Here is a 27277-nt window from a genome sequence, read left to right as displayed (position 1 = left end):
AAGCTAAAGTCTGACTTTATGTTTGGTGATGCATGTTTGCATATTGTCGATTCTTTTAAATATCTTTGCATCGAATTTAGTAGAAACGAACTTTTTACAAAGCTAATTTTTTTTTTTTTTTTTTTTTTTTTATGAACAGGCCGAAAAAGCTATGTTTTCGTTACTTCAGTCAACCAGAAATCAAGATTTACCTTTACATATCGTTCTGGACATGTACCAGTCTATGATTTGTTCCTATTTTGTTGTACGGTGCAGAAATATGGGGTTATGAAAATGTAGATATACTTGAAAAATTAGAATTGAAATTTTTGAAACGTTTGTTCAAACTGAACAGGAATACTATGACCCAAATTGTTTATGGAGAAACTGATATTTATCCAATTAGTGTGCTAGTGAAAATGAGATTAGTTCGATTTTGGACCAGCTTAGTGATATCGAACACAGAAAAATATTCTGGGAAAATATATTCGATATCATTTTATTTATATCAAAATGGTATTTATTCTTCAAAATGGATGAGTTGTATCAGACAAATTTTAATAGAAACAGGGTATGACTGTGTTTGGGATGCTCAATTCTTAGAGAGGGAATCTTTCTGCAAGAATGTCAACATTGCTTTGAGAGATAGTTTTCAAAATCTATGGAGACATGCTCTAGAGGCGAGTTGTACGTTTGTTTTATTGAAATTTCAAAAGTGGATTTGGTAGAGAAAAATATATAAGTCAAATGCCTGATAATTACGTTATCAGCTTCTTCAGATTTCAAAGTAGTGATCATAAGCTGAAAATAGAAATGGAGACACAAAGGCATACCACGAGAGTTACGGCTTTGTAAGGTTTGTAACATGTCTGTGATTGGGGATGAGTTTCATTTCATAACGGAATGTCCCAATTATGATCAGTTACGAAATAGATATGTTCCTAAAAAATATGTCTCCAAAATCGGTTTTTAATTTTTGTAATATGCTCAAAGGAGGCAAAAATGTCATTTTAGCTGTAAGTAAGATGATTAGCTACACTTTTGGAGTTAAAAGACATTTGTGTTTTCTCAACTTTTATGTGACATTGTTGTGTATTTGGAAATGTTTGTTCTGGGCATGAAAAGATTATTTTGCAGTAATCCTCCATACTCCAACAGGAGTGAAAGGATAATTAAAACTTGAACACATTTACACACACACACACTTCCAAAAGAAACAAACTAAGAGTCGGTACACACAAAATTTATTTTTCTTTCTCCACTGAAACATTCCTTTTTTTTCTTTTGACAAAAGACTCAGTGACTTTTACAAGAGATATTTGTCCGTTTGCTGAACACATCAAAAACCTTGAACCAACAACCGCTGACCAACAAAACGTACGAAGCCTATTATAAAACATATGAATTAAAAAAAAAAAAAATCAAATCAAATAAAAAGACACCAACACAAGCGAAATATTTCATGATTGATGAATGAATTACATTTAAAAGATCGAAATATCAATGAAAGATGGGTGGGGTGTGGGGGGTATGATTGGGATGAGGAAGATGATTTTTTTTTTTAATTACATTGTAGTAAAAAAAAAAAAATTCAAATAAAATAAAAAGAGACAAGAGAGAGAAAATACACACAGATAAGTCTTCTACAACAAATATTCTATGATATAAAACATCCAGATTCATCCCTCTCATCCACATCTTTTATATATATATATATATATATATAGTTTATCTTGGTCGATCCAGAGTAGGGGGAGGTCTTTGGTGTCACAAAGCCTGACTGCTCAGTTCTGGAGTGTATGACTGACCTTTTTATGCTGACTGTACCCACGTTTTGTCACTGTCAGGGCAGTTATTCACTTTACATGCCTGCGAAAGTTGGGACGGTTATCAAGAACTTACTTAAACCTTTTGATTTTCACCTGCGCGTGTAAATTCAAACTCTCGACTGTTGGCCGCCGTTCTTTCTGTCTCTGGACCTTGCAATTGGAATAAACTTCCTCTTTCGCTTCGTCAAGTCTCCACACTCAGCTCTTTCAAGTCTGGCCTTAAAACCCACCTCTTCCCAAAATAGCCTCCCTTCCCTGCCTCTTCCTTGTCTTCAGTTTCTCCAGTTTTAGAGTTATGCATGCGTGTGAATGACTGGTGCGAAAGCGCTTTGATTTGTCTCTGCACAAGATTCAGCGCTATATAAATACCATTATTAGTATTATTATTAATATTATTATTATAAGCATGTCATTTTCTGCTTATTCTGCTTGTTTTCTTTCTGGATTCACTGTGCTGTGGAAACAGACATTATTTTTGTTCCATAAAAATTATTGTCATCAATCTGAAATGTCATAATTGTTATCTGCAATCAAGGTAATTGGGGAAAAAATCCCAAGTTCACAATCCTCGCTCATTTTCCTTCGCAAATACAAAATCTACTTTCTTTCAGTATTTCATACAGTTTTTGTGCTTCAATTAAAAAAAAAGAAGAAATAAAAAAAAAATTTATCATTACCCCTGAATCCTCAAAAATCCCTGGCAAGGGGAGAGCACTTATTTACAAAATTCTCTGGTACTGAACAGTCAGGTTAACAGTTAAAACATTAACACCTGACATGTAGAGAACAGCCAAGACTGGACAGCTCTGAATCACTGGAGACCCGAACTCACGCATGTCACACAAACGTTGTGCACAAGAGCGTGTTGGTTGGTACAAACAGACACACACATATTCATTCCTTTTTCTCAAACACGCACACACACACACACACACACCAGCCAAAACGCTAACTAATAAAACAACACCACAAGAGATTCTAAAAAAAGAATTCATCAGAAATTTCCTCTCAATGATCATCATCATTTCAACTCTTCAGAATGGGACTGAATTCACAAAAATAGATCTCTAAAAGATTATTTATATAATAAGAAAATTTAAAAAAAAAAAAAAAAAAAAAAGCATCAAGAAAACCCCCAAAAGACCATAAAACAGAACCTACCCTATCACCAAAACTAACTCTCTGTCCGTCTGCATGGACCAAAAACACTGCCTGTGTTCCTCACATGCTAAAAACAAAATTCAGTCCATGCTCCAATCCACTCTCGCACACACACCCATCGTCATCACTTTGTCCGACACAACACTGTGAACCAAAGGGGGGTGTATAAAAAAAAAAAAAAAAAAAAAAAAAAAAGGACGGCGAGACGCCTACACGACAAACAAGTATGCACGACGACAGTGACATACATACAATGTTACAAAGAAGATGATGATGATAATGATGACAGTGACGATGACTATTTCGCTGGGGCTGGAGATTGGGCGGCGCTGGCCGCTGCGTCCGTTCCTTCGCTAAGAGTTGCTGACCCTGAAACAGACACAAAGAATAATATAAATATACTAGTAATAATGATATAGTAATAATAATGTAACAGTGACACAGACTCGCTCTGTAACTTCACAATCCACACGAGCAAAAAAATTCAACCTAAGAGATAAAAATCAAGGTTAGAAACATTTCCAAAAAGTAAACTCAAATATAATCAAGAAAAACAAGGGAAAAACTTTAATAGATAAAAAAAAAATTTTCTTTAAACAACATAAACCACAAGTAAACCTAAAATAAATCTTAAAATGTAAAATTAAAAAAGCAAACATATAAAGAAAAACATGCAGAAAAATAAACGTAAATAAAATCAAGAAAAACAGAGGTATGTATGAACTTATATAAAATCCAGAAAAACACAGCCAAAATTAAATAACAGCCAAAAGAATTAATGAAAAAAAAAAAAAGAATACAAAGACAAATACAGTCAAAAGTAAACTTAATAATAGAATACTGAAACACAAAACCAAAGAGTAAACTTAAATAAAACAAAGAAAAACACATCCAAAAGTAAACTGAAATAAATAAAATCAAGTTTTCAGAAAGAAGTGTGAACTTAGACGAAATCAAGAAAAGAACAACCAAAAGCAATCTGAGATAAACAAAATGCAGCAAAAGTAAGCAAATAAATAAAATCAAGAAAAATATGGCCCAAAAACTATACAAATAAGATCAAGAAAAAGAAACAGACACACATACTGACGCACCAATCCAAAAAGTCATAAATCTTTCTATCAAATCAAAAATGACAACAAAAGAACTGCTAAAAAATGTTCTAAAAAAACCCAAAACAAAAACTGAACGTTCCTCCCAAGGAACTGAATGTTGGTTCATTCCCTTCCTATTAAAATATCAGTGAAGTGTTGGCCTAACTGTAATGCATCCACCTACGAAGTGAGAGAATCCAAGTGCACTAGTTCAAATTTGACACTCTCCAGTATTTTCTATCCCTCCACTTGACCTTGAGTGGTGGCCTGGTTGGATGAAACGATAAACCAAGGTCCTGTGTGCATCATACACTTAGCGCATTAAAAAGAACCTATGGCAACAAAAGGACTGTGTCTGGCAAAATTCTTTAGAAAAACGTAATTTCATAGGAAAACAAACAAACAAACAAACAAAAAATTGCAGGAAGGACAAAAACCCAACAAAAAGAAACGGGTGGTGCTCTCAGTGTAGCGACAATGCTTTCCATGAAGAAAGCAGCCAGAATTTCACACAGAGATATCTGTTGTGACTAAAGAGTAATACAGTACTATACAATACAATAACCCCACCACCCCCAACCCCCGCCCCCTCCTCCACAACCCCCCTCCAAACCAAAAATGACAAGACATTCTTCTGAATGAAAACAATAAACAATTCCAGCTCTTGCCAGCTTAAACACACATGAGTGACAGTAGGTAATCAAGTCATCAATATTGGGTCAACATATATAATTCCAGTTCATTAAAAAAAAAAAAAAAAAAAAAAAGAAAACTAAATAAAGAAATACATCTCCAAAGAATGAAAACTTTACAAACCTAATATAGCAGAAACAACTTTCATTCTTCACTGTACATCCATCTAACTTCTGATTTACGATCTGTAATTTTTTTTATTACTGTCTTAGTGTCTGCTAAAAAGCTATGCAAGACATGCTAAAAGGCTATGCAGTCTTCTATAAGCCTGTGCAATCTGCTACAGTGTAAAATAAACGCTAATAGAATACATACATACATACATACATACAGGTGTGCATTTATTACTGGAAGTTTAAAAAAGGCGCAGATGACTCGACTAGTCAAGTGCAGCAAAATCTCCAGGACTTTCATATACTTCTTCCGAGTTCAAGGGCTGCAACTCCCATGTTCACTTGTATAAATATAGGAGTGGGCATTTCCATGTGTGGCTGTTCTTTTACCCATCCATGGATTCAGCCATACTTCCTTTTCAGGTCATGCATGCTGGGTATGTTCTTGTTTCCATAACCCACAGAAACACTGACATGGATTACAGGATCTTTAATGTGCGTGCTTTGATCTTCTGCTTGCCGTATACACACACACGAAGGGGGTTCAGGCACTAAGCAGGTCTGCACATCAGCTGACCTGGCAGATCGGAAAAATCCCCACCCTTTAACCCACCAGGTAAGTTGAAACTGGGGATCCAAATCAGAAAACTCAGGTGAAAATCCAACACTGCTAACTATACAGCCACCAACTGCAATGTTTGACTGCTGATCATCTGCAAAGTTCAGTTTTGGGGGGACCTCTGAATGATATCAATGACACTGTCACCAACACTCAATCAATCATTAAAGTTAAAACACTCTGATGCTTTCACAAGCGTATATTGATAATATTCGAACCTAAAGCAGACATAAACACATGCAAATTTTCTTCTTCTTTTTTTTTTTTTTATTATTTTTTTTTTTTTAACATTTCTTATCCTGAAAATGCAGTCAGCTGATCCTGGCAAGATACTAAACAAGTAAATTTCCCTGAAAAACACAACCACTGATTTTCTTTGATCTCTTGCAACAAGCTGTTAATGGTGACAACATGTCGCAAGATTCAGACAGTGATAAGCAGAACTGCAAACGGAACAATCACATTCCAATTTGTTATTTTGCAAATGCACATATAAAAAAAAAAAGAAAAAAAAGGATAAACATTAGTATGAGCCAATGCACTATATGCAGCTGCAGCATTGCAGGGTGCTGACAAAAACCCACAGTCTGCAGGTAGCTTGGACATTTTAGTTTTAGTTTGCCTTTTTACAAACCCCCACAGAGCGCTCTGGATATAAAACATATTACACATAAAAAGGGTAACTCTTCAGTTTAGTATTACATGAATACACACATACAGATACATGCACACATGCATGTAAAACACACACACACACTTTCATTTATATATTATCATACCAACACCATCAAAGCTGCCCAAAGAAGCCCCATGCTTATTAAATAAACATCGTCACTGATGCAGCAACGCTCATTGGATAAAAGAAATATCAGCCAGTCTTAAAGAAACATCATCAGCCAACACAATTCTTTCAGTGGTTATCAGTTCACCACAAATCCTTCCCGGTTAAATACCGAACACGGCAACCCACTACCCACTCCATGACCCACCCACATGCATGGCAGCAGCATCTCCTTCCTACCGGTAGCAGCCAGAATACAAACGCATGCCATGATGGTAAACAACGCTGTGGCTTAAAACTCATTCTGTTCCAGGTACCAGTTAACCTGCACCATCATTACTTCCCCTGTGGAGCAGCTGAAAGTATTCTCGTACCACAACACACACTATTCTAATTTGGTTTATACTTGCTTGGTACAGTTCCAGTTCTAAACTGAACTGTTTGTGGATTCCGGAAGCATGAAAATGAAACTTTGTTCAACCAAACAAATCAACATTTTTCCATCAATCTTCACCAATTTAGTGAACCACCCCTTTTTTTTTTCTTTTTTTTTCTTTTTAACTGCAGTGGTTTCATGTAGTCCGGGGGAACTGCAGCAGGCATGAGTAGCCCAGCTGTGGAGAGCAGCCCGAATTTCACACAGAGAAATCTGTCGTGACAAAGAATAAAACAATACAACACAATACAACCGCTGTGTTTTTGTCTATAAGCTCCCCCCTCTCAAGCAACACAGAACCAGAGAACAGCAACATGCTGCAGGGATCCTCAACAACTTCTCATCACGTCATTCAACCTCACCTCCCTGAAAATCCAAGCCCAGACAAACTGCCTTCCCCTGGCGACAACACTATATCATCGGCACCATTCCAGACCAGAGCTAAACCGAAGCAAACGCTCAAGCTCATTTCCAGAAAGCATGATCAAACCAGATGAGAAATGCCTCTCCTCCAAACATAAAAACAAAAACTGGTGAAGAAAAAATAAACAAACATGCCATTCATTCTGAAGCCATTCATGTTAGAGCTCTTTTGATCAAGCTTGTCACCACATTAGTATATCAATCTGACAGTGCTCTTTTGATCAAGTTTGTCATCACATTAATATATCTAATTCTGTTCACTCTCTGTCTCTCTCTTCTTCTTCTTCTTCTTCTGCGTTCGTGGGCTTCAACTCCCACGTTCACTCGCATATACACGAGTGGGCTTTTTACGTGTATGACCGTTTTTACCCCGCCATGTAGGCAGCCATACTCCGCTTTCGGGTCAGGGGTGTGCATGCTGGGTATGTTCTTGTTTCCATAACCCACCGAACGCTGACATGGATTACAGGATCTTTAACGTGCGTATTTGATCTTATGCTTGCGTATACACACGAAGGGGGTTCAGGCACTGGCAGGTCTGCACATATGTTGACCTGGGAGATTGTAAAAATCTCTACCCTTTACCCACCAGGCGCCGTCACCGTGATTCGAACCCGGGACCCTCAGATCGAAAGTCCAATGCTTTAACCATTCGGCTATGGCGCCCGTCTCTGTCTCTCTCAAATCATGATCCATTTTCATCAATATCACTGGAGACCAACCCACACAAATTTGCAGCATGGAACAGCCACACATGACAGGGAACTATTTCAAACTAAAATCAGGAACTAGATCCAGATGATTCTGTCTGTCCAGAGCCAGAAGAAAACAAGATGCTTTATGCACAGAATCCTCTTCCTCTCTCATACGTAGATCATCTGTTTGGCAGTTCCTTCTAACATGAAAGAAGATGATGTCACAAAAACAAACTGATTCATTTTTCTCTCTCTCTCTCACAGTTGACTGACTGATTGATATGGATACTTATATAGAGCCTATCCTTGGTCGGAGACCAAGCTCTAAGCTCTTTACAAACATGGGGTCATTTGCACAATAGGCTGCCTACCTGGGTAGAGCCGACTGACAGCTGCCACTGGGCGCTCATCATTTGTTTCCTGTGTCATTCAGATTTCAATCAGATTTCAGGCACGCAAACATACACACTCAGACAAACATGTAACATTTAACATTCTACGTTTGACTATTTACCCCGCCTTGCAGGCAGCCATGCTCCGTTTTCAGGGGTGTGCATGCTGGGTATGTTCTTGTTTCCATAACCTACCGAACGCTGACATGGATTACAGGATCTTTAACGTGTGTATTTGATCTTCTGCATGCGTATACACACGAAGGGGATTCAGGCACTGGCAGGTTTGCACATATGTTGGCCTGGGAGACCGGAAAAATCTCCATCCTTCACCCACCAGGTGCTGTTACCAAAATTTGAACCCGGGACCCTCAGATTAAACATCTAATGCTTTTACCATTCAGCTACTGCGTCCTTGCAGATTCATTTCAGGTTAAGACTTTGCCATGCAGAGAAGATGAAGAGGAGGGAAGCAAAATGATTCAGGTGCCAGTTAGGTGATGCAGGTGTTTTCCATTCATTTGGAGCTTTGAGAAAACAACTTCTGCTTTCAATGCAGACACAGGCATGCGCGCACACACACAATCACACACACACACACACACAAATATTCACAAACTACAAAAGCACACATGACACTACCATGCACATTTAAAAAACCCCTGCTACTTACACCTCACTCTCTCTCTCTCTCTTTCTCTCTATCAGTATCACACATACAGACACACACACAAACACACAATTATCACACACACACACACACACACGCACGCATACAACACACACCTGCAAAACAAAGAAAAGACACACTGAGAAGACAGCCAGATGAACTAGAACAGCAGCTCACCCCCTCCCCCCCCCACCCACCCACCCTGCCCCCTCTGTCCCTCCCAACCCCCCCACTCCCCTCCAAAAAGACATAAATAGCAACAAAAAAAAACCCAGTCAGGTTTCACGCAGAAGCAAGTCTACATGAGTAATGTAACCTACAGAAGCCAACCGTGCAAAAAAAACAGCCATGCTAAGACCATGACCGCCGTCACCTTCCTACTCACTAAGAAAAGCAAAGTACACACGACTAGTTGCTGTAAAAAAAAAAAAAATAAAATAAAATAAAAAATCTAATAAAGAAAACTTTCACAGCCTTGCTCAAGGACAAGGTCTCGCTCAGAAAGCACTGACCGAAGCGAAGCTAGCTGCTAAAGCGCTCAAGTGATCCAACACTGCAAAAAAAAAAAAAAAAAAACCCCCAAAAAAAAAAAACGACGAGCTGAACAAAATTAGACAAGAGAAAGACTGGCACACACTGGAACATATGTTGGTTAACGCTTGCTTCATGTGGAGCACAGGCCTAGCGGGTAACGCATCTGCCTAGGAAGCGATAGGATGCAAGTGCACGGGATCGAATCCCATATTCTCTAATGTCTTTCTTTTCCCCCCTCAAGTGGTGGTCTGGGCGCCAGTCATTCAGATGAGGCAATAAACCAAGGTCCTCTGTGTAGCATGCACTTAAGTGTGTGCACATGTAAGAACCCATGACAACAAAAAGGGCTGTCCCTGGCCAAACTCTGTAGAAATAATCAACTTTGACAGGAAAACAAATACACCTACAGGCAAAAAAAAAAAAAAAAAGAAAAAAAAGAAAAAAAAAAAGGGACGGTGCTTGTAGCAATGTGCTCTCCCCGGAAAGAGCAGTCTGTGTTTCACACGACAAAGAATTCTGTTGTGACAGAAGAATATATATACTTCTTCTTTGTTCCTGGGCTGCAACCCCCACGTTCATTTGTGAACAACAGTGGGCTTTACATGTATGACAGTTTTTACCCACGCAAAGTAGGCAGCCATACTCCTTTTTCATGTTAGGGGGCTGTGGGGGTGGGGGGGTTGGGGGGGGGGGGGGTTCAGAGGAATACAATACAATCTACATTAGACAACATTTTCATTCATTTCTGAACAGCATTTCAGTCATTTGAGAGCTGAGCACTACACTTGAGTCAGAACAAAGCAATTAACCAGGTAAGGTAAGTATCAAGAGAAATTAAAAAATTAAAAAATAATCCCAAAAATGGAGAGGGAAAGGATGACAGACTTGAGTGAGCACTGTACTAATAATGTTGACACAGAAAAAGAAAAATCTGAACAGCCTGAAACAAAAAATTTACACGCTCTTCAAGCCATAACTTTTTGTTTGTTTCTTTGTTTACTGAATGGGTAATGCAGGAAAAGATTGTTCTTCTTCTCAATGATTTATTGTCTATTCACAACAAAGTGACTGACAGAATTGAGAAAAGATTCAGATTGCTAGCACAATAAAATCAAAAACATTCAGACAAAAAACAACAACAACAACAACAAAAACACACAAAAAAAACGACAAGCGACATAGTCACAAACGTTCATGCAGTCAACCAGCTACTATCATTTCTGAATTCCACCCCCCTACTCCCAGCACTAAACACACACACACACACTCCTCTTTACAAAGACTTCCACATCCTAAACAAACACTCAATTCATTCACACCCATTCTTTCGCTCATTCTTTTCAATCAAAACCCTCCACAACAAACGTCACCCCAGGCAAACACTGATTCATTCACTATCCATTCTTTCTACCACTGATTCTTATTCTAAAAAAAACAAAAAAAAACGCTTCTCACAAACACCGAAAAACTCCTTGTTAGTTGCTCCGTACATTCATGGTGCCAGACAACTGTAGATCCACAAGCTACCATCCTCAAGGCATAAACACTACAGCCAGAGATGCCAACCCCTGTCAAGTGTTCGCAGGAGCAATCAGGAAATTTGGAAGGAACAGTTTGAATTTGGAAGGAACACTTGGACTCCTTAGCCACATCAGCAAACGTACATTTTATCTACAAGGCATACAAAACACTCCGTACCGGGCACAGACATTGTCTGACCGAGACTGAACTTGATTCTGCAACGTTCTCTATTGTTCGGGCAAACGATCAAGCCGATTAGTCCACGCAATGCTGTTTCAATGTAAACACACATGCGATCAGCTGAGCATCATCACGCGAGACCAAGGTTAGTAGTGACTGTTTTAGGTCCAGAGCGTCTGGGTAATGTTACGACAGGAAAGTATGTGACCATGTTATGCAGTCGAAAATGAACTCATCAGAACAATTTTGATGCTGGCGTAACGTCGGAACAAACTGAGATCGAACGTAACAAAATACGGCAAAATTGTAACTGTTGGCATCTCTGTACATCCTCAAGGCAAACACTACCGCCCATACCCCCAGCGATGAAGTGATGGGTGAGACGATGCAAGGCAAATGATTCGATGAGAACACATAAGGAAAAACAACAGAGTTATGGAGAAAAAAAGGAACTACAGGGGGAGGGAGTGTGTGGGGGGGTTCGGGGGGGAAGAAGGAGCAATGACATATGAACCATGACCGCTACAATGATGCTTAACTGTTTCGCCGCCAAGTTTCTGTGTGAAAAAAAAAAAAAAAACACTCCCCCCAGCGCCAAATACTTTTTTTTACACTCTACAACCTCAGCCACATAGTTCGGTTTGCGTCAAAACATCACAGTGGACTTGCTCACTTCAAACTCGGTGGTCAAGAGGGGGAAGGAAGGTCAGTCGATTTCCTATTGTGCGAGAAAGTTGGCTGTGCAGCTGTCAAGCTTTGTTACAATGTGAAAAACAGTCCATTTAACATGACCTCTCGATGTCGATTAAAGCTGCCTATGGCGGCGAAAGAGTTAATAATAAAAAATCTGAGTAACATGTTGCTTGGGGTTGGCTATTAAGGTTTTTCCTTTTCCTTTTTTTTTTTTGCCGTGGGTGTTAGAGAGCAAGGCCATGCCAAGATTCAACAGCAGCCAGCAATACTTCCCCCACCCCCACCCTTCCTACCACCCCTCCATGCCAGCCAACAAAGCTCTCTGACCTTGACCTTCCAACTGCGACCCTGACCCTGCCTGGGGGGATGGCGACCTTGACCCGGGCAGAGGCTGTCCTTGACCTCCCACCATCAGCCCCTCGGGCTCCAGGTGTGGGGGCTGCAGCATGGAGGCTCCGGCCGAGTCCTCTACAGTCTGAGAGCCCGCCGATGATTCCACACCGCCATCGCCACCGCCACTGCCACCTGTCGCCGCGGCAACTATCGCCGGCGATGACGATGACAACCCCCCGCCAACGCTGCCACTCTCCATCAGCACAGGAGCCTGGGAAGGGCTGTGTGGTGGGAGTGGTGGTGGGGGCTTCTTGCTGGCAGCAGTGGCGTCCCCCCCTCCTCCTCCCGCTCCTCCTCCTTCACCCCCCTTACCTCCCTCCTCTCCTCCTCCTCTTCCTCCCCCTGGTGAGCTAACACCATCCCCTGATGACATGTCAACAACCCCACCTGTCGATCCGGCCTGTGGCATCGTCGGCGTCGGCATCGGCGTAGTTGTCGCTGACGTCGGAGTCGGTTGTTGCTGCTGCGGTTGTGGTTGTTGCTGTGGCGCTGGTGCTGGTGCTGGTGCTGGCACTGCCGATGGAGGAGGCTGGGAAACAGCCCCGGTGTTGGTGGGCGTGGCCACCGTGGCGCTGGTGGTAATGGTGGTGGAAGGTGGGGCCGGGGCCGGGGCCGGGGCTGGGGGCGGGGCCGGAGAGCCCTGATTGATGGCTGTCGCCTGGACCTGCGGGCCCTGCGGGGGAAGGGGCGAGCCGTGCATGGCGTAGCCCCCCTGGCTTACTGCCGCGGCCAGGGCCGGGTTCTGAGAGGCCGCGCTGCCGCTGCCACCACCGCTGGTGGTAGACGCGGAGATGGATGAAGCCGTGGAAGTGGCTGAAGGGTGACCTGTGGCGCCACCTGGTGGTTGTGTGGGTGGGTGGGTTGGGAGACAGAGAGAGAAAAGGGCAGGTGAAAGAAACTGTGGTTAAAAAGTAATAATAATCATAAATAAATAATTTTTAAATGATAATAATAAAATAAATCAATTAAAAAGCTGTCCTTATCAAGTTGTTCAGCTATCACAGACTGACTGGAAAAAAGGGTTTGTTTGGGGGTTTGGGTTGGGTTTTTTATGTCTGGTGAAAAACCAAGAGGAAGAGTTGTAAAACAAACTGCAGCCCCAAAACAGCTCTCCTTTGTTTAAGTAGGTTAGCAATCAAAGACTGGACTAGGGAAAGAGGATTTTTGTGTTTGTTTGTTTTTTTGTGCTAAATTTTGTCTGACGTAAAAATGTGAAAGAGCTTTTGATTTGTTTCTGCGTAAGACTGAGTGCTACAGCCTATACAAATATAATCATTTTTATCAGTGTTCTTATATTTTTTTCTTATTACTGTTATTATAACAATTATCATTTATGTTGAGATCATCATAATGATGATGATGATGAATATAATCATTATCAGCTTTGTGATTATCAATATTATCATTATTGTTGTTGTTGTTGTTTTTGTTGCTGGTATTCTTCTTTATATCATCATCATCATCATCATCATTATATCATCCTTATTATTTATTATCATTTGTATCAGCACTATCATTGTCAGTATTTTCATCATAATCATCATCATCATCATCATCAGACCTTGATCCGGGGAGGCAGCAGGGGGCTGCTGTCGCTGCTCAGCGGCCAGCTGTGAAATGGCGATCTGTCGAGCGCGGTACTCGGCCGCTCGGATCTGCTCCAGGTGGAACTGTTGGCGCTCCTGCAGCAACTGCTGCCGCTGGTACTCCAGCTGTGACAGAGAGTGTCAGTCGACATTGTGTTGGATTTTAAAACAAGATGCGACTTTACTGTCTGTAAACTGAAGTTGTTGTTAAATCAAGATGCAACTTCACTCTGTCTGTAAACTAAAGTTGTTATCAAAACAAGACACAACATTACTGTCTGTAAATTCAGAGTGCCAGTCAACTTTGTGTTGGACTAAAACAAGATACAAATTAACTGTCTGTAAACTTTGTGCCAAAAATCAATTAAAATAAGATGCAAATCCACTGTCTGTTAACTCAAGAGTGCCAATCAACACCGTGTTGAATTAAAACAAGAAACAACTTGACTGTCTGTAAACTCAACAGCAGTTTGTCTTTTGGTTCGAGTGCATATATGAAATGCAATCAGTTTTTTTAACATATGACTTAGTTAATGCGAATCAAAGTTAACTCGTACGCAAACTGTCTTTCATCCACTCTATCCATGCACTCAAACTATCCATCCATCCACTCTATCCATCAACTCAATACATTCTCTCTTTCCATTCAATACATAGTTAATGCGAATCAAAGTTGACTCGTACAAAAACTCTTTCATCCACTCTATCCATGCACTCAAACTATCCATCCATCCACTCTATCCATCAACTCAATACATTCTCTCTTTCCATTCAATACATCCATCCACTCTATCCATCTATCAGCTGTATCCACCCACTCTACTTTATCCATCCACTCAACTCATCATCCATGCACTATCCATCCACTGTCGATCCACTTCATTATGTCTACTCTATCTATCCATGTTTCTTTTTTTTTTTTGTTATATCTAACTCGCGTAATGTGCCTTGAGCATTATTCATGCTGTATTCTAATGAAAGGCGCAATAGAAATAAACTATCATCATTATCATTATCCATGCAATATCCATCCACTCACTATCTATCCACTCCATCCAGCATGTCTGTTTACTATCTGTCAGCCTGTCTGTTCTGTTTCTCTCGAGTTCTGTCTGCCTGTCCACATTTTCTGTCTGTTCACTGTCTATACACTCACAGCCTCCCTCTCGCAGTCCATGATGGTCTCTAGCTCCTCAAAGTGTCTGTCTGTCTGTTTACTGTCTGTCTGCCTGTTTGTTCACTGTCTGTTCATTGTCTGTGTGATCTGTTTACCATCTGTTAACTCTCTCCGGACGAAGGAATGCTCACGCATTCCTACACAAAACGTATTCGGATTCGGACGAAGGAATGGAATAGTATTCTCCGAAAGTAAAATTCCATCATGCGCTGTACACGTGATTTTGTGATTTGCCAAGCAGAGTGCGCTATTCTGGGTCACTCCACAATCGAACAGTATGATTGGTCAGCCTGGGATGTGTGGCCCGTCTCGCACACACGCTGACAAAGTCACTGACCAGTCGTCTGCTCGCGTGCCAGCCTGTTAGCAAAGCGGGCTCTTCTCAGAATGTTGTGAAGCGAACAAGGCAGTGACGGCAACGTTTTAGGGTTGCCGAAGTACTTGAAATGCTACAAACTGAATGGTCGGACATTGAAGAGGTGGATGATGATGAAGAAGAAAGCGAATTTAATGCAGAAAGCGAGCATGGGTATGGTGATTTGGGGTGAAAAATTGGCAGTATTTTCTACATATGGCAAAACTGTAAAAACAAGATGAGAAATTTTTTTTTTTTTATATGTAATAGCTCAACATGTAATAAACATGAAAGTTTCATTTTCTTACACAGTATTTTGTATTTTTTGTAATTTTTTTCCAAACCCTTACAAATGGGCCGTCTGTGGGGAAAAGCAAGGGAGAAAACTTGTCGTCCTGAGTGAGTTAACTGCCTGTATGTTCTGCTTGTTCACTGTCTGTTCACAATCTCTCTGTTCACTGTCTGTGCGCTTACAACCTCCCTCTTCCTGTCCATGATTGTCTCCAGCTCCTCAAAGTGCTTTTCTATCAGTCTGTGTGTCTGTTTTCTGTCTGTGTTCTGTCTGTTTACCGTCTGTCTGCCTGTCTGTTCAATCTGTCTGTGTTCTGTCTGTTCAATGTCTGTTTACTGCCTGCCTGCCTGTCTGTTCACAATCTCTCTGTTCACTGTCTGTTCTATCTCTCTGTTTACTGTCTGTTCACTGTCTGTACACTCACGGGCCTCCCTCCCATGGTCCATGATGGTCTCCAGCTCCTTAAAGTGTCTGTCCTGCCTGTTCTGTATGTCTGTTCCCTCTCTCTGTGTTCTGTCTGTTCAATGTCTGTTTACTGCCTGCCTGCCTGTCTGTTCACAATCTCTCTGTTCACTGTCTGTTCTATCTCTCTTGCTTACTGTCTGTTCACTGTGCACACTCACGGGCCTCCCTCCCATGGTCCATGATGGTCTCCAGCTGCTTAAAGTGTCTGTCCTGCCTGTTCTGTATGTCTGTTCAATCTCTCTGTGTTCTGTCTGTTCAGTGTCTGTCTGTTCACTGTCTGTACACTCACAGCCTCCCGCTCACGGTCCATGATGGTCTCCAGCTGCTTAAAGTGTCTGTCCTGCCTGTTCTGTATGTCTGTTCAATCTCTCTGTGTTCTGTCTGTTCAGTGTCTGTACACTCACAGCCTCCCGCTCGCGGTCCATGATGGTCTCCAGCTCCTCAAAGTGCCTCAGCTTAATCTCCAGCTTCTTCATCTGGGTCTCCACCAGCAGGGCCACCAGGGACTTGATCTTGCGCTCCTCCACCGCCGCCAGGTGCTGCACACACACACACGCACGCACGCATGCACACACGCAACGCGCGCACGCACACAAACACACGCACGTCAACAGGTGTCGTTTTGTTTGCTTGTGTGGGACCGAGGGAGGGCAGGGCAGGGGAGTGGAGGGTTGGGGGGAGGGGGGGAAGCATGGTCTGGTCATTGCATTAATAACAGCCTTTGCTGATGGTGTTGTTACTGTTGTTAATGTTATTGTTTTGTTGTTGTTGTTGTTGTTGCTGCTGCTTTTGTTGTTGGTGGCGGTGGTGTTGCTGTTGTTACTGTTACTGCTGTTGTTTTTTTGTTGTTGTTGTTGCTGAAGCTAACCCATTTTCCCCTACAACACCACCACCTCTACCAACCTTGGCCTTCACTGCGGCAGCAGACAGCGCGGCAGCGGCTGCCGTGGCGATGTTGGCGGACGCGTCGTCCTTGGGCGCCACAGAGGTGGTGCCACTGCCACTCTCCTCCGTCTCCATCTTGCTCTCCTCCCCACCGTCCTTCTTCTCCTCCGCCCCACTCTCCTTCTTCTTCTCCTCCTCCCCAGCCCCACCTTTACCGGTGGCGGGGGTGGTGGTGGTGGTGGTGGTGGTGGTTTCAGCACCCTCAGCCTTGTCGTCCTTTTTGGCGTCGGTGGTGGTGGTAGTGGTGGTGGTGGAGGAGGTGGAGGTGGCGTCCTCTTTCTCTTGGCTCTGGTGGTAACGAAACGAGAAATGAAACGAGAATTTATTTAGTGTAGACCAGATCCCATTCTGAAGGGGGTCTCTAAATGTGGAGTGATGGCCTAAAGGTAACACGTCCACCTAGGAAGCGAGAGAATCTAAGCGCGCTGGTTCAAATCACAGCTCAGCCGCCAATATTTTCTCCCCCTCCACTAGACCTTGAGTGGTGGTCTGGACGCTAGTCATTTCGATGAGACGATACACCAAGGTCCCGTGTGCAGCATGCACTTAGCGCACGTAAAAGACCCCACGGCAACAAAAGGGTTGTTCCTGGCAAAATTCTGTAGAAAAATCCACTTCGATAGGAAAAACAAATAAAAATGCACGCAGGAAAAACATACCAAAAAATGGGTGGCGCTGTAGTGAAGCGATGCGCTATCCCTGGGGACAGTAGCCCGAATTTCACACAGAGAAATCTGCTGTGATAAAAAAAAGAGAAATACAATACAACAAAGAATATATCCATGCTTGTCAGTGAAAGGTTTGTCGCTTCTTAACTGAGACAGAACAGAACTTAAGCTTTCCTTTGGGGATTGCATCATCTTTGTTCAGCAAAATCAACCACACCATATGTGTGTGTGTGTGTGTGTGTGTGTGTGTGTGTGTGTGTGTGTGTGTGTGTGTGCATGTCTGTGTGTGTGTGTGTGCACCAGTGTCTGTGTGCCCGTTCCTTTTCTCTTTTGCTTACTTTCTTTTCTTCCTCCGTCTTCTCCTCTTTCTCTTCCTTCACTTTCTCCACGTCTTCCTTCTTCTCTTTGTCCTCTTCCTTGCTCTCTTCCTCCTTCCCGTCCTCCTCTTTCTTTGCGTCGGCAGTGGAGTCGGTTTCCATTGGCTCCTCCTTCGACTGGGGACAACGAGAAAAATAACAATAATGATGATAATGATAACGACAATAATGATAATAATGATGATGATAATAATGACAAACCCACACACACACACACACACACACACACACACACACTTTTTCATCTACTCACACACATGCCACACTACAACTACATAACTTTTATACAGTTTATACTAGCAAAAGAGACTGAAAAAAGAAAAAAAAAAAAAAGAAAAGAAAAAAAGAAAAATCTTTTAAGCTACACTACATTACTATCCACGACACAGAGAGGATAATCACAATTTCAAAGCGTTTCAATAGATACGATTTTAAAAAATCAGCAACAAAACTCGTTACCTTTTCTTCTTTCTTCTCTGCAGAATCTTCCTTCTTCTCCTCTTTGCCTTCTTCCGCTTTGACCCCTTCTTCTAGAACAAAGAATACTTTATCACCTCCAAAAAAAAAAAAAGAAAAAAAAAAGAAATCACTATGTGTCTTAAACCACACAAACAGTACACAATAATCACAGTCATTCAATGCATCTTACAAAAGACATAAAATACTTAAATACTGACTTAAAGTAAACCACACGAACAATAATCATAGTTGTTACTTACACAACCAATACGGCAATTGACAATTGACACCAAAAATATTTATATGTTAACTCAGAATAAGCCAAACTGACATAGAAAAAATGCCTGCTTGTTAACGAAAAAATGCTTGCTTGTTAACTTAAAACCACACATACAATAATCACAGCCACACACATGAAGTAATCGCAGTTTAGAGGCATAATGTGCTTTTCAACAGTACTTATATAAAATGCCATATCATGCACACGCGCACATTCTGGCATACTTTTAATCAATCACATAATCTATAATTATTTGCTGTTTAATACTTGGAGCTGATTTTAGAAGAAAGCAAGCCCCATTATAACATCATAACAGTCAACGTCAACATCAAAACTTCAGGAACATAAAACAAAGACAGTTGAGGAACATGGATTAAGTTTCACCTGCAAATACACACACGCACAAACACACACACACACACATACAGTGTAACTTTAGGGGAAAGACAAAGATCATAATATAACTGTCTTAGGGGGAAACACACACACACACACACACACACACACACACACACACACTCTCTCTCTCTCTCTCTCTCTAAAATATAACTTTAGGAAAACACACACACACACAAATTAAACATAACTTTACACTAAAAAAACGAAAACAACCAAAAAGACCTTCCCAACACAACAGCCCACCAACCTGAGGCCTCAACAGTGGTGCCAGCGATGCCGGTCTCGTTCAGACCATACTCTGCAGTGACTGGTCTCCCCTCCTTGGCCGCCTCAGACACCATCTTGGTATGGGCATCCACCAGCGTCGGAGGTACCTTCAAGATAAAAAAAGAATTACTTCACTATCTCTGAAAGAGAATTGCAACACACACACATTCACATCCACACACACACGTTGGTGCGCGCACACACACACACACACACTTGCAAACGCACTCAACACACACACACACACACTCGCAAATGCACTCAACACACACACACACTCGCAAACGCACTCAACACACACACCCACACTCACATACTCTCACATACATGCACACACATGCACAAATACACACATGCACACACACCCGCACACACTGTCACACACTCACACTGTCACGCACTGACACACACACACACACAAAAAGAGAAACTGTAACACACACACATGAGCGTGCGCACACGCACACACACACGCGCGCCCACGCACATTCACAAGCCCACACACACACATGCACACGCACATATGCACATACACACACACAGTCAGAGAAAAAAAAACATAAAATGAATAAAATAGTCAAGAAAGTGAATAAGAAAAGGAGGTGAACCAGGAAAGGACATCGATGAGAAAAGAAAGAAAACACACTCAACACACACATACACCCTCAGCCCCCCTCCCCCCACACACACATACACCTTCACCCCCACACACAGACACAACCCCTCCTCCCCTCCACACCCACAAACACACACACATCCACATACCTCATCCTTCATGCGCGAGAACTCATCAAGCGCTGCCTTAGCTGCCGCACTGGCGACACGAGGGTCGACGACAGAAGCAAGAAAAGCGACGGTGGACATGATGGGGTTGCCGGTCTGGGAGAACGGGACAGGCTGGTAGGCCAGAGGTCCTGCAACGTTAACACAGAGGGAAACGATCATATGTGTGTGTGTGTGTGTGTGTGAGAGAGAGTTGGAGGGCAGGAGTGCTGCTGCACACGGGACCTCGGTTTATCGTCTCAATCTGACGGACTAGACGCCAAGTTTGATTTTTTCCAGTCAAACTTGTGAGAAAGGGGCGAGAGCGAGATTCGATTTGAATCCAGACCCTCACGAACTCTGTGTCACTGGCAGATAAGCGTCTTAACTCACTCAGTACGGCCAGTCCTCTCTTCTCCTCTACACAGACCCCTCGGATGTCCAGTGGGTGTCTGAATGACCCAACCTTTAGCTTCCGTCGTCAGAACTGTGGTATTCTTTGTCAACATTCACGTCTTCAGTATAAGAGCCTTCCGCTTGCAATATTTTGATGATGGTAATTGGGATGAAACGCTGTTAACGTTGTCTCTTTCGCCGTTCGTATGGAAAGAGTTAACCATTCTGCCACCTTCCTCCGTAAGGATGCCTCCTTAACTCCTTTCACTCCAGGTAACCAGTACCATGATTACTTCTCCCAAGGACCAGGTACGAGTAATTCTCGTACCAACACACTATTCCAATTTCGTTCATTCTTGCTTGGTGCAGTTCACATTCTAAACAGCCATTTATGGATTCCTGGAAGCATGAAAACGAAGCTTTGTTTCTCCATCGATTTTTTTGTTGTTTTAGTGAACAACCGTACCCTTTACTGCAGTGGTCTCATGTAGTGCTGGTCCAGGGGAGTTGTAGCAGACATGTATGTAGCTGTGGGGTAGAATGACTTTAAGAAGCTGAAACTAAACAAAAAAAACACCAACAAAAAACAACTGAAACTGAAAGCACACTCACCCACCCACAGCGTCACCATGGTGAGAATGATTACAGGACCTTTAACATGCGTATCTGATCTTAGGCGTGTGTACACACACAAAGGGGGTTCAGGCACTAAGCAGGTCTGCAAATATGTTGACCTGGGAGATCAGAAAAATCTCCAACCCTTCACCCATCAGGCGCTGTCACCGAGATTCGAACCCAGGACCCTCACATTGAAAGTCCAAAGCTTTAAACCACTCAGCTACTGCGCCCCTCCCTCCTTATGTAGGCCTCCTAAAGAAACTAAAACCAAAAAAGTAAAATAAAATAAAATTTTAAAAAAACCTGAAACTGAAACCAAAAGCCCCCAACTCACCCAGAGCCCCGCCGTGGTCGCCGAAGTCGTCCTCCAGGAAGGTGTCCTCGATGGGCAGGCGCAGGAAGTGCAGGATGCACTCGTCCTGGGTTCGGCTTCCCACGTGCTCGCACACCTTGTTCCAGTCGTCCTTGTACATCTCCAGGGCCTCCAGCAGCAGCAGGGTTTCCTGGTCTGTCCACTCCCGGGACTTGGCCGCCGCGCCCTTGTCCTGGAAGGGAAGGGATAAAGGTTAACTCACTCCGGACGATGGAACGCTATAGCGTTCCTGACGTAAGGTAGCGTTCCAGATGACAGAATGCTATAGCGGTTTCGACAATTAAAAATTCTTCCACGTTTCCCTCATGGGGTAGCATAACAATCGAAGCTACACCAGGCACTGCGAACGTGTCAAGGGTCGAATGGAAAGTTTCTTCATGAGATTCCGTAACAACACACTCCACAGCGAGCCAGTGAGTTCAGGACCCCACACAACAAGCTAATCTGCATACGCATCGAAAATGGCGTCGCAGGCGATACAAGTGGAAATTTTTGGAGCAAACTAGATCATGACAGCACCTTTTACCACTGCTGAAGTGATTGAAATGCTTCAAACTGAAGGTTTCAACATTGACGAGGACAATGAAGATGTTGAATAAAGTATCTGCAGTGAAGAAAGTTACCAACAAGAAGGTAATGACAGTGACTCAACTTCTGAAAGCAGTGAAGAGGGAGGAGTGTGGGTGTTCACACGACGTGAGGAGAGGGGTCAGTGGGTCAAGTACAGTGTGTTTCATTCAGTTACTTTATGTTTTGTATTTTTTGTGATTTTTTTCCTATCCCTAACAAATGTAGGGAAAAGCACGGGAGAGAACTATTCGTCTGGAGCTGTGTTAAAGGCTGAAGGTTATAAAGGTTGATGGTTTGAAGGTTAAAGGTTTGAAGGTTAAAGGTTGAAGGTTAAAGGTTTGAAGATTAAAGGTTGAAGGTTAAAAAGGTTAAACGTCTCCTGGTCTGTCCACTCCCCCAGACTTGACCGCCGCACCCTTTCATCGCCTCTCACAACCCAATCCTCTCCTTCAGCCGTTTTAACATTCCCTACGCAAAGACAGGTAGCCATTAACACCTGGGCAGGGTGGAGTGAGAAAGATCAGCGTGAAGTGCCTCTCCCAAGGACACAACACCATGTCGAAAACAAGGCCTCGAACCCTGACCACCGGTCAACACCGGGTCAGAAGTCCAACGCCTAACCAACTGACTCTGCCAAAACGCATCCATGAGAAGGGAAGAGTCATGATATTGCATCACCACCCCACTGTGGCGAAGTGGTTAATGTCAGGGACTGACTGGGAGGACGCAGGTTCCATCCCCATCAGAGCTGAGTTTTTTTTGGTTTTTTTCCAACCCCATAACCGGCTCCTACCGAAAGTTGAGAGTGCTTGTGGCACAAAGTAGTTTCAACCAATTCCATCATGCTAAGTTTCAACCAATCCCAAGTTTCAACCAGTCCCACCACAGCAAGTTTCAACCAGTCCCACCACAGCACGTTTCAACCAGTCCCACCACAGCACGTTTCAACCAATTCCATCATGCTAAGTTTCAACCAATCCCAAGTTTCAACCAGTCCCACCACAGCAAGTTTCAACCAGTCCCACCACAGCAAGTTTCAACCAATTCCATCATACCAAGTTTCAACCAGTCCCACCATACCAAGTTTCAACCAATTCCATCATGCTAAGTTTCAACCAATCCCAAGTTTCAACCAGTCCCACCACAGCAAGTTTCAACCAGTCCCACCACAGCAAGTTTCAACCAATTCCATCATGCTAAGTTTCAACCAATCCCAAGTTTCAACCAGTCCCACCACAGCAAGTTTCAACCAGTCCCACCACAGCAAGTTTCAACCAATTCCATCATACCAAGTTTCAACCAGTCCCACCATACCAAGTTTCAACCAATCCCATCATACTAAGTTTCAACCAATCCCAAGTTTCAACCAGTCCCACCACAGCAAGTTTCAACCAATCCCAAGTTTCAACCAATCCCAAGTTTCAACCAATCCCATCATACCAAGTTTCAACCAGTCCCACCACAGCAAGTTTCAACCAATCCCGTCATACTAATCTTCAACCAATCCCATCATACCAAGTTTTAACCAGTCCCATCATACCAAGCTTCAACCAATCCCAAGTTTCAACCAATCCCATCATACCAAGCTTCAACCAATCCCAAGTTTCAACCAATCCCACCATACCAAGTTTCAACCAGTCCCACCACAGCAAGTTTCAACCAATCCCAAGTTTCAACCAGTCCCACCACAGCAAGTTTCAACCAATCCCATCATACCAAGTTTCAACCAATCCCAAGTTTCAACCAATCCCATCATACCAAAGGGTTTTTTTTAACATACCTTCATCATTTTCTTGGCGTAAGCGTCGATCTTCATGCCGAAGGAGCCCACCATTGGTCTCTCCTCCCCCTCCTTCTCCTTCTTCTCACTCAGGTCTGCCACCTGCTGGGCTGCTGAGGGCTGTAAAACAAAGGCCAGTAACTCAAACCTGAGGGACTGAACTTCAACAATAGTATCAATGTTAATCAGCGTCTTTTCTCTGTGTGTTGATGATGCTATGACTACCGCAATGATGTACTTTTCTTGCACTTTAGTCTTTTTTTCTTTTTTTTTTTTAATATAAAACCTTGAGCGCTGACAAGAAACCATGGACATCAACACACACACATTGAGCATCATCACGTGAGACCAAGGTTAGTAGTAACTGCCCTGGTCTTATGAACGGTAAGATCTAGAGCGTCTGGGTAACGCTACGACAGGAAAGCACGTGACCCATACTTTGTCGTCGAAAATGAACTCGTCGGAACAATTCTGACATTAGAACAACGTCGGAACAAACTGCGATCAAGCGTAACAAAACAGGGCGAAACCTCAACAGTTGGCATCTCTGCATGAAGCCTCCCTTACCTGGTTGATGCGGGGAGGGTTGACAGGCACGATGCCAGAGGGGGCATCGGCCAGGATGTGGAAGTGGGAGGTGGGGGGTGGCCCCATGGGGGTGGGGCGGCTGTCGGCGTCCACCTGGTAGTTGATGAGCCCCCACTGCTCCAGGAAGGCGTGCACCCTGAAAAAGCCAACACAAAAGGGGTTGGTGGATGCAGGCAAATACTGGGGTATGGCGTGCACCCTGAAAAACCAGCGCAAAAGGGGTGGATGTATGTGGTACCCTTAAAAAGAACTGATAAGAAAAAAATACTGGGGTAGGGCGTGCACCCTGAAATCAGCACAAAAAATATTAAAAAATAATGGGGTAAGGTGTGCATCATGAAACCAGCATACTGGGGTGGATGTACGTAGGATGTGGATGTAGGTAAAAAAAATAATCATATGAATAAAAACACTGGGGTATCACAACAAAGATTTGTCATTCCGGTCTTCCAAACCACAAAAATAAGCAATCTTGCACACACATACACACCTCTGCATAACACACAGACACACACATACACACACCCACCCACACCCCTAACCACCCAACAACCCACCTACACACACAGAAACACACACACACAGACAAACCTCATAATGGCACAGACGTCACCAGCCAGGTTGCGCCGACAAGCCGTGCTGGTCAGATACTCCGTGGGGTTCAGACGGTACGTGTCCACCATAAAGTTCCGGTACGCCATGTAACTGAAACATAACACACACGCACACACACACACACACTATGAGCTGAGCACGTCTGCACAGTAAAGGGAGGCAACCGATTAAAGGGAGGCAACCAAGTGTAGGGAGAGAGGAAATTTTTTTCCTAAAATTACGTTAACATACTTACCGTGACCCACTAGTGCAACCTCCGGCATGGGTCTGATTCCTGTCCTGTGCAAACTACTATCCACCTATGCGGAGAAAACGAAAGTAGCTACAGCCGATAACCTCCCGAGAGTAAAGTTTTCTTTGTTCTCTGGTTCACTCAAAGCCATACATCCGGTTATTCTGCTGCTCAGGCCTGTGCCCAGCAGATGTGGTGTAGTGTGTATCCAGATTTGTCCAAACTTAGTGGCGCCTCCTTAGTTTCAGTTGCTGTTTCTCAAGAAGGCGCCACCGTGTTCGGAAAAAACCATGGACGGTACACAACACCTGCTAGGCAGATGCCTGACCAGCAACGTGACCCAAAGCACTTAGCCGGGCCTCGAGTGCATGCATACGTATTTGTGTACCTATCAGAGCGAACTTCTTGAACACAATTTTGCCAGAGAACAACTGTTTTGTTGACAGAGGGGTTTTTTTGGTGTACCAAGTACATACTGCAAGCAAAACCTCTGTTTATCGTCTCATCTAAATGACTAGATGCTCAGACTGATTTTACAAGTCAAACTTGGGAGAAAGGGTGAGAGAAGGAATCAAACCCAAGACCCGCATAGACACTGTATTGTACGATGAGCATCTTAACCATTCTGCCACCATTTCTGGGGTCTTGGACAAAAAAAAAAAAAGTCACATTTTGGGGTTCTTGGAACCCTCCTGCCACTCCCTCCCACCCCCAAAAACCCGAAAGCCACTCACATTTCGGGGGTCTTGGATTTGGACCAAAATCCCAAAGCCACTCACATTTCAAGGGTCTTAGACTTGGACCAAATAATCAAACTACTCACAATTTGGGGGTCTTGGATTTGGACCAAAAAAACCCAAGCACACACATTTCAGGGGTCTAGGACCAAAAATCAAACCACTAACATTTCGGGTGTCTTGGTCTTGGACCAAACCACTCATATTATGGGAGTGTTTGACTTGGACCAAAACAAAAAACAAAAAAAACCCAAAGCCATTCACATTTTGGGGGTCTTGGACTAAGAGAAAAAAACAAAAAAAAACCTTAACCACTAACATATCAGGAGTCTTGGACCAAAAAAAAACCATAACCACTCACATTCTAGATGTCTTGAACCAAAAAAAAAAAAAAAAAAAAACAAAAAAAAAACAAACAAACACCAAAGCACTCATATTTTGGGATTCTTGGACATTTAAAAAACAACAACCCAAAATCACAAAACGTTTTGCGTGTCTCGGACGTGGACCAAACCACTCACATTTTGAGAGTGTCTGACCAAAACAAAAACAAACCCCCCCAAAAAAAGAATACCACTCACATCTCCGGGGTCTTGGACTTGTTGCGCCCATTGAAGAACTCAGGCAGGGCGCGCCGCTCGATGGCGTGGAGGGCGCTGTAGTCAAACCATGCAGCGTAAGATGGGATGATGATGTGGTGGGTCTGCTCTGTCAGCGTGTCGTCAGCGTCGTTGTCCTCACGCTTCTTCTCCACCTCCTCCGCACCCCCTGTCTCCGCCCCCGCCGCCGTCTCCGCCTGGGGGACAAGGGGAGAAGACAACTGGCACGTTTCAGGTCAGTCACAGGAATCGAATCAAGCAAGGTAAAAACGGTCATACACATAAAAGCCCACCCGTGTACACACTCCTCCCTGGGGAGAGTGACCTAATTTCACACACGGAAATATGTTTTAAATATGTTGTGACAAAGAATACAATACTATGCAAGCAAGGCAAAGAGACAGGCCTGGTCAGAGTTGCCAACAACCTTCTCAAGGCCTGGCAAGAGTTACCAACAACCTTCTCAAGGCCTGGCAAGAGTTACCAACCTTCTCAAGGACTGGCAAGAGTTACCAACCTTCTCAAGGCCTG

At 43.1% G+C, this 27277-nt stretch overlaps 1 protein-coding gene across 2 annotated transcripts in view; it reads right to left on the bottom strand.

Moving 5' to 3' along the window:
* Positions 1-1206: 1206 nt before the first annotated feature.
* The window catches only part of LOC143276485 (SWI/SNF complex subunit SMARCC2-like), a 39873-nt gene continuing 13802 nt past the window's right edge, over positions 1207-27277 (bottom strand). The window contains exons 12-25 of one of the 2 annotated variants that reach the window (XM_076580999.1): positions 26729-26943; positions 25155-25268; positions 24543-24699; positions 23976-24095; positions 21587-21797; positions 20242-20390; positions 19457-19583; positions 18531-18601; positions 18033-18188; positions 16985-17314; positions 16486-16620; positions 13768-13918; positions 12594-13043; positions 1207-3338 (exon numbers count right to left, since the gene is read on the bottom strand). In XM_076580999.1, the coding sequence (XP_076437114.1) occupies positions 3268-3338; positions 12594-13043; positions 13768-13918; positions 16486-16620; positions 16985-17314; positions 18033-18188; positions 18531-18601; positions 19457-19583; positions 20242-20390; positions 21587-21797; positions 23976-24095; positions 24543-24699; positions 25155-25268; positions 26729-26943 (2457 nt within the window). In that variant the 3' untranslated portion in view covers positions 1207-3267. The remainder of the gene's footprint in view (positions 3339-12593; positions 13044-13767; positions 13919-16485; positions 16621-16984; positions 17315-18032; positions 18189-18530; positions 18602-19456; positions 19584-20241; positions 20391-21586; positions 21798-23975; positions 24096-24542; positions 24700-25154; positions 25269-26728; positions 26944-27277) is intronic. The other variant, XM_076580998.1, reaches the window with a different exon arrangement.

Source organism: Babylonia areolata, chromosome 32 (assembly GCF_041734735.1).
Source record: "Babylonia areolata isolate BAREFJ2019XMU chromosome 32, ASM4173473v1, whole genome shotgun sequence".
Lineage (NCBI taxonomy): Eukaryota > Metazoa > Mollusca > Gastropoda > Neogastropoda > Buccinidae > Babylonia > Babylonia areolata.
This window is presented reverse-complemented; position numbering and strand designations above follow the sequence as displayed.